Source organism: Camelina sativa, chromosome 20 (assembly GCF_030686135.1).
Source record: "Camelina sativa cultivar CO46 ecotype springtype chromosome 20, ASM3068613v1".
NCBI lineage: Eukaryota > Viridiplantae > Streptophyta > Magnoliopsida > Brassicales > Brassicaceae > Camelina > Camelina sativa.
The window spans coordinates 18,287,443-18,295,986 of NC_141899.1; the positions used below are offsets into that span (position 1 = coordinate 18,287,443).

General features: G+C 35.4%; 1 protein-coding gene and 1 pseudogene across 2 annotated transcripts; one reads left to right on the forward strand and one right to left on the reverse strand.

The window, feature by feature from the left end:
- Positions 1 to 1,822: 1,822 nt before the first annotated feature.
- On the reverse strand, positions 1,823 to 4,145 carry LOC104772611 (protein neprosin-like; annotated as a pseudogene). The gene is made up of 7 exons (XR_015593936.1): positions 3,982 to 4,145; positions 3,804 to 3,890; positions 3,390 to 3,680; positions 2,871 to 3,032; positions 2,753 to 2,806; positions 2,512 to 2,658; positions 1,823 to 2,339 (listed from the first exon to the last, which is right to left on the reverse strand). The product of XR_015593936.1 is annotated as a protein neprosin-like (transcript).
- A 2,385-nt stretch (positions 4,146 to 6,530) lies between these two features.
- LOC104772612 (uncharacterized) lies at positions 6,531 to 8,213 on the forward strand. The gene has a single exon (XM_010497206.1). The coding sequence runs from the start codon at positions 6,531 to 6,533 to the stop codon at positions 8,211 to 8,213; it is 1,683 nt and encodes a 560-aa protein (XP_010495508.1).
- Positions 8,214 to 8,544: the final 331 nt, after the last annotated feature.

Sequence of the window (8,544 nt, forward strand, 5' to 3'; positions counted from 1 at the left end):
TGCAACAATTGGGATCATTAATAATTTTAAACCGTTAGATGGAATAATAGAACTAATCTCATCCGTTGGATTAGAGTTGACACAATAAAGTGGGTTTGCTATTATATATAGTTGAAAGAAAATAATACAAAGAATTTGAAAAAACTTAGAGGTGTGAAACAATACTCAAAGAACAAAAAGTCTTTTCAAAGTCTATAAAAATCTATATATATATATATACAAACAATTCTTTGATTTTATATATTAACTTGGAAGTTTTATATATAATAAACAAAGAAGTGTAAAATATAAAGGTATAAACATAGAGGTATGAAACGAATAGGTGCAAAAATTAAGGGGCATTCTCAAAAATGCCTCTTTTTCCATACCCATTTTTAAAAATATCCCTTCATATTGACCATTTTTAAAACTACTCCTCTTTATATACAAAATGACCAAATTACCCTTTTTTGAGTGACAACAAAAATGTACAGTCATCAAAATCGAAAATATTTTCCCGCCAAAAAATTTTTCGCCAAAATTTTTTTTTCCCGCCAAAATTGAAAACTTTTCCCGTCAAAAATTATTTTTTTCCTGCTAAAAAAAATTTTCCCGCCAAAATCGAAAATTTTTCCCGCCAAAAATATTGAAATTTATACCTTATAAAAACATTGTAAACACTTTTAAAAACCTTTTAAAAGTGTTTACAAAGTTTTTAAAAAAGTTTTTAAACACATTGTAAACGCTTTTAAAAACCTTGTAAATGCTTTTAAAATAAAAGCGTTTACAAGGTGTTTAAAAATCTTTTAAAACCCTTTTAAAAACTTTTACAAGGTTTTTAAAAACATTGTAAAAGCGTTTACAAGGTGTTTACAAACCTTTTAATTTTTTTAAAAAAAACCATTTGAAAACCTTTTAAAAACCTTATAAAAACCTTTTAGAAACCTTGTAAAAATCTTGTAAAAGCGTTTACAAGGTGCTTAAAAAACCTTTTAAAACTCTTTAAAAAATCTTGTAAAAGCCTTTACAAGGTGTTTATAAGGCTTTTATAAGGTAGAAACCTTATAAAACATTTTAAAAACCTTGTAAATTTTTTTTGGCGGGAAATTTTTTTTTGTCGAAAATTTTTATCAAATTTTTTTTGACAAAAAAATGTTTGGCGGGAAATTTTTTTCGAAAAATTTTTAGAGGAAAAATATGTCGGAAATTTTTTTGGCGGGAAAATTTTGTTTTTCTTTTTATTGATTAAAATATTTTTCATCTAAGGGTAAAATGGTCATTAAAAATTAAAGGAGGGCAAAAATAAAAATGGCCAAAAAGAGGGTATTTTTGAAAAGGGGTATATCAAAAAGAGTATTTTTAATAAATTGCGATTTTTGAAAGATGGAGGTACAATGAAGAGATGCAAAAATTAATAGGTGCGATTTTTCAAATATGAGGTACAACGAAAAGACACGATTATTTGAAAGAAAAAAACTTGCAACTGTTGGGATCATTAATAATTTTTAACCGTTAGATGAAATAATAAAACTAATCTCATCCGTTGGATTAAAGTTGACACAAAAAAGTGAGTTTGCTATTATATATAGATTTCTGAAACAGTAAATGAAATCTGTTAGATAATTTTATTAATAATTTTGAAAATATTTTTTATTATTTTATAAACTAATATAAATATTTTTTTTGTTAATTATTAAATTAAATAATATGTATTGATTAAATAAGTATATAGAGATTAGTCTAAAATCATATTGATTTGTTGCAAACGCCCCGTTGGGGTTTGATGCGATTGTGATTCTTTATTATTATTATTTTTTTGTGGCTTTGTTATTAATGAGTTCCATTTTATTATTAATAAATTTTTTATTAACTTTCTTTTTCATTTGTATTTTGTTAGTTTATGACTTTTTGTCATGGACATATGTAATTCCAACATTGACAAAATCAGCATGAGATTAAGGTGAAACTAACAAGAGAAATAATGAATTGAACATTGACAAAATCAGCATGAGATTAAGGACAAAGACGGTTCCTGCCAGGTCCCCCAAAGTATAAGTGGGGTTCTTCCATATATGTTCTCCGGTAGAGCTTTGTAGAGTAACAGTTGCCCTCATCAACGTATTGGGATAGATATTTAGGGTATTTGATCTGCAAGGAATAGTCCTTGATTCTAAGGTTGGTGTGGTAACACTCCCCATTGAAGTTTCTGTGTGTGGCTTCTTCCATATGTTAGGGCTATGGACTTCTCCACCCCACTGCACAGCGGTTGCGCTGTGTTTGAGGCTATTAAACAGTGTACCCGGCCAATAACCCATCACTTTGTTTCCGCAAGTCAACCACCAGTTCCCGCTGTTTGGATCCTGCAAATACCGTCGACGGTGAAACATATATTATTGGACTGTCCGTTCCAAAAAAAACAAAAAGAAGACTCTATATAGCTTATTTTTGGGGGATTCACCAATACAAATATACGAAAAGTGTGTCAATATGTTTTAGTCGTGTGTGGGACTTTTATAAACTAGAAAATGTTACCAGGAACACGCTAACGGTGATGAAATATTGCTCGTGCGAGGAACTCGAAACAGGTTCAACAGCTGCACCAAGGGCAAAACTTTTAGTTGTTTGCACAAAACCCGCGCATAAGAGGTTTATGCACCCTGTGTTTTTGTATCCATCTTTCTGAAAATCCAAATAGATCAAAGAGTAATTATTAACTCACGTAACGGATTTAAAATGTTTCAAAGTTGTTAAATATTGTATAGGTGTTACGCACAGTCCATGAGATGAAGAGACGTGTGCGGTAGTCTCCAAAAACGGCTGGATTCACCTGAAATAGGTTTTATTGTCAATTAGTTAACGGTTTAGTTTTAAAGGAAAGTAACAAAACGTACCATCCAACCAGCTTCTAGGCTCTCAAAACTATCTGAGACACCACCAACCAACCATATCTGAGCAGAGCTGTAGTCGCTAGCCTGAACCCTCGGAGGGTTCCAAACATTTATATCAGATTGAGCTCCAACAAAATTGAACCCTAAGGCGACAATAAATGCGTCCTGTATCATCAACAAAGAATAAGGTGTTTTTAGTTAACAAATGAAGATTTTATTAGTTTTTGATCAAAAAAGGCTTCTAATCTGGTTTAGTTGTGGTAACTAGAAGTCTAGAAGTCTTAATTTCACTGATTAATTCATTTTTTTTAACAAAAAACAGTGACTAATTCAATATATTTTGTTTTATTGCCAAAATTTGGAAATAAAGTTTTGGAAACTATATGAAAATTTCATGGTATAAGTTGTACCATATAACCAAAACCCCCTAAATTGAAATAGAAAATCAGAAATTAGAAAAAACTATTAGCAAAATAAAATAAATTGACTTTATTCATTTAACACCTTATACATTGTACGTACCGACCGAAAGTATGGGCCGACTTGGTTTCTTTTCTCAGCTGTTATATTGAAATTTCCCTTGTGCTGAAGTGCGTTGTCGAGATAACTATATCTACGAGGAGTTTTTCTCCCAAAATGAGACGGTGAAGAAGCTCTGCTTATGTCTTTTCTACTAACTCTATGAACTGGTATTGTCCCAATGGGACAGGTTCCAGATTTTAACCAAACCTGAGACGTTATTTGTATTTGTTCTGAAGAACCGTTGTTTGGAATTTTAGTCTTCTTTTCATCAAATTCAACACTCGGTTTCATCTGCATGCAAAAATGTTTTTTTTTTTTTTTAAACAAGCTAGGCATGCATGCCTCTGTATAAATGAACAACTTACACGTAATTTTAGTATAAAAACCAAATAGGTGGGTGTAGAATTTGTTTACCTGAATCTTATGGTTCCTTAAAGCGGGATGGTCAAAGGCATGTTGTTTGTAGATATCTATACAATCTATTATATCTCCATCTTCACTCTACAATGTATGATCGATTTTTGGAACTCGATCATAAACGAAAAATATATACACAAGATGTTATATATTTGCTTTCAGGTTAAGTCCATACCTTGATTGTCTTCAACGCAGGCTTATTAAGAGCCTTCAGTTTCATGTCGATATCTAAAGAACCTTTCCCATAGGCTTCACTGTAAAAGCCAAAAAGAATCACAAACATTAAGAACAATCTCATCTCGGTCTTTCTCTTGTTTTTTTTTTTCTAGATTGAAGGATGTAGACTTTGAATCTTGAACCTTCATACTTATAGAGTTCACAAACGGAAATGGTTTATTTTTTAATTAATATTATTATTATAAGTATCCACACACAAAGATTGAAAAACGGAAACCTCATATCTACTTATTAAATAATCATCTGCAGCTTTGGAAAATATTTGGTCAACTTTTTGTGAAACTCAGCTCAACTTACCAAATATGAATGCTTCTGTAATTATTAGCTACTCTATTTTGTTTTGACTTTTTATTTTAGTTGCATCCAAATTAATGCTTTGACTATCTTTTTTTAACGGTTACTCATATTTAATCCTTCTCGCTAATTTTCCTTTGAAATCGATGCTTTCTTTTGATTGACATATCACGATATAATATTCATTTCGTTTCCCAATTCAACACAATTAAGCAAAGCGATTAGGTTAGTGAATTTTTTTTTTTGAGAAAATTAATATTTATGCCAAGAACAGTAACTAACTTTATCACAAATGTCACTTTCTTCAAAAAAAATTTCCCGGGTGCCACATCTCCTATTTTTTATGATGGATTTTTCTCTGTGAAAAGAAAGACTTTCCTTATGATTTTTTTTTGTTTTTTTGCTAGGTAATTTTTAAAAATATACCACATTGCATATAAACCTTTTCAATTATATCACATTCGATTAACCTTTTGAAATCTACCAAATTGAGTTACAGAAAATGACGTTTTTACTCTGAGTTGTTTGCTGCGTGCGAAATAAAATAGGTGGTCGGCGAGTCAGTACAACTCATGATTTGGCATTAATGACATGGGTAAGTGAAATTGGCATTAATAGCGGACAAAGAAGTGGAATGCTGGGTAAAAAGAAGCATTAGAGTATTAAAAATAAAATATTAAAATTTCTTGTTTTTAACGGACAAGTTGCTTGCGTTTAATATAAGGAGAAGGATTGAGAGTGTTTTTGTGGTGGACGAAGACACTGGTACGAAGGTATGTGAACATTTATTGTGGAAGTATAAATCTTTGTACGAAGGTATGGAAACAAAGATTTTTATTTCAAGTGTTTTGATAGCCAGTTGGTATGTTCGTTGTGCTGCATTAAATGTCCATCTTATGATAGTATAAAAAGAACAATTTTTGAAAATGTCGTAACATGTTTTAGATGGCATTTGTAGGTGATGGAAGAAAGTGTTTGTGTTTTAGTTGGGGACTGGACTTGTGCAACAAGCGGGATTTGGAAGTTTGTTCCTCGCGTGGGAGAATTGGCAAGGTGTGTAGGGTATAATCAAGGGACGACATTGGTAGAGTTGGGAGAGAAGGTTGCAAAAGCGTTCAGGGTGCGCTTATGGGAGACAAAATTAATCTTGAGCTTTTGCTTTAAAGGAGAAGCGGGTATTATGAGTCAAGGAAAATGGCCCCCTGTTGCGTTAAAATCCGAAATTGATTGGAATCAGTTCAAGGGGTTGATGGCGGATTACCCAGGACTATATCTCTATGTGAGTTTTAAAGGTTCGCCTGATGGAGAAAAGAGTGACGATTTTGTGTGCGCTGGTATGGTTGCGGATGAAGGAGATGATGGGCTTGATGATGAAGTTTTGATGGCGTTTGTGGAGGAGGTAGAAGCAAGTCATAAGGCAAGGATAGCTGAAAGGGTGGAGAAGGATAAACAGGGGTTTGTCCACAATAGTTCCGTTGGTGGACAAGCATAATCAGGGGTTGCCCACTAGCATCCCGTTGGTGGAGAAAGATAATCAGGGGTGTCCACAAGAGCTCCGTTGGTGGACCAGGATAATCAGGTGATGTCCACTACAGCTACGTCGTCAGACAATGGGATTGGATTGGACAATAATTGTGAAGCGGGTCTATATGAGGTTAATGTGGTTACTGCATTAGAACCTGAGAACAATGTAATGGTGGGTGACCATGTTGAGGTGGTGGTCAATGGGGAAGATCGGCTTTGTGATGTACCGGTTTCTGATATGAGACAGATGGGGACAATATGATTAATGTAGACATTAGTCAACTCAAGTGGTGATGTTGTAGGTCCATTGTCCACTGTAGAAGAAGCAGTGGACAATCTCATAGTTGGGGATAGCAGTCCAGAATATGATTACGATGAGTGGACTGAACGGATTAACAAAGAGTATCCTCCGGACTGGGATCCTAACATGGTGAGGACAGGTGTAACTGATGATGAAGATGAGGGTGTGGTTCTTGTAGAGGGGAACTCTAGCGGCATCCCAATGAACAATGCGATAGTAGCAGTGGGTTCATCGTCTAGTTATCAATGTTCGGATGCTGATTTTGTTGATTTTGTTGGAGGACTTGTGATAGATGAAACTGACCCTTTATTATTGACGCTCCACCATGCCATGATAATATGAGAGGCTTGCCAAGCCATGAAAGAAACATGGATTTGAAAAGAGCGGGTGATGCAATATATGTAGGTAGAATATTTTCCGATAAGGTCGAGATGCACAAGGCGCTATCACTTTATGCTATGAAGAGGATTTTCTGCTTCGGTATAGTTGCTTCCGACAAAACAAGAGTAATTTCAGCCTGCGTGGACAAGAATTGTGGTTGGAGGGTTTATGCTGTCACTCTTCCAAACACCTTGAATTTGGAAGTGAGAACCGTTACAATGGAACACAACTGCGACGTTACGGCTAGGTCTAGATATGGTTCAAAAGCAACGGCAAAGATATTGGCTGGACTTTTGCGAGGCAAATTTGCAAATGGGAAAAAAGGACCAAGGGCATGCGAGTTACTAGAAATGGTATTGTCAGAGTTGAACGTAACGATATCGTACATGAAAGCCTGGAACGCTAAGGATTTGGCTGTTAATGCTACACGAGGAACTAAAGAAGGAAGCTTCGAATTTCTGTCAACGTATCTACACCTAGTTAAGTCAACAAACCCTGGGACAATAACAGATTTGCATACGACGGTCGACAAGAAGGGTAACACTTTGTTCAAATATCTGTTCTTCGCATTTGGGGCATGTATTGATGGGTACAAGTTTCTTAGGAAGGTTATAGTGATAGATGGTACAGCGATGAAGGGTAAGTACAAAGGCTGTTTGGTAGCAGCTAGTGGCCAGGATGGAAATTTGCAGATTTATCCACTGGCCTTTGGGGTAGTGGAAGTGGAGAATGATGCTGGGTGGGTGTGGTTTTTGAAGAATCTATCGAAATTTGTTCCAGATGAAGAAGACCTTGTTTTCGTATCTGATAGGCATGCTTCTATCCATTCTGCACTCGCAAAAGTGTATCCTCTAGCACATCATGCAGCATGCTCCGTTCATCTTTTTCATAATGTTAATCACAAATTCAAAAGCGGCGGTCTGGCTAACCTTGTCTCAAAAGCAGGGAGAGCATATACAGTTGGTGATTTCCGTTATTGGTTGAGGCAAATCGAGGAAACAAAACCAGAGTGTGCGGAGTATCTACTTAAGATTGGACTACCACATTGGACACTTTCACACTTCCCTGGCAACTGTTACAATTTGATGAGTAGCAACATCTCAGAGTCACTGAACGCCGCAATGCAAAAAGCTGTTGATTATCCGATAGTGTCAATGGTAGAGTTCATAAGAGCAATGTTGATGAGGTGGTTTTGGTGTAGAAGGACATTCGCTGGGAAGACAAGGACAAGGTGTACACCAAAAATTGAAGAATTGTTGATTGACCATCTGAAGGAGTCACTCAATTGTGCGGTCAATGGAGCTACTGACTGGATTTACCAAGTGAACGAAGGGATTGGGTGTGAGTTTACAGTTGACCTTGAGAAAAAAACATGTACTTGCAGGGTTTTTGACGTACTTATGGTACCTTGCTGTCACGTTCTGGCTGCTGGTCGAATAAGAAACATTGACCCATACACACTTATAAGCCGCTGTTATTTCGTTGGACCATGGAGGGAAAAGTACAAAGGAGTTGTAATGCCTCGTCCAAATGAGAAAGACGTGGACATCCCAGAAGAATTGACAGAGGTACCTGTAAACCCACCAAGGACAAAGCGCCAAGGGGGAAGGCTAAAAAAGAGAAGGATTCCATCACAGGGTGAAGTTCATCATGTAAGTCACGCTATTTAAACATTTATGTCCACTCTTATGAAACATGGTCCATTTAACTAACCATTTGTTGGTTGGATATGAATGTTTTCCAGAAGAAGAAGAGAGTAACAAAATGTGGGAGATGTTTTGGACAAGGTCACAACAGGAAAATATGCTCGATGCTAATTTGAAGAAATGAAGATTGGTTAAGGAAGTGTTGTTTGAGATTCCATCTTTTGGATGCTGATGGATTTTTCACTTTGAGTCCCTTATTATTTTGTCTACTATGGTTGTAAGATTTAATGTCCTTCAGCTTTTGGGAACTCTTTCGGTTAGTAATGGCTGTTATTTTGTCTACTATGGTTGTAAG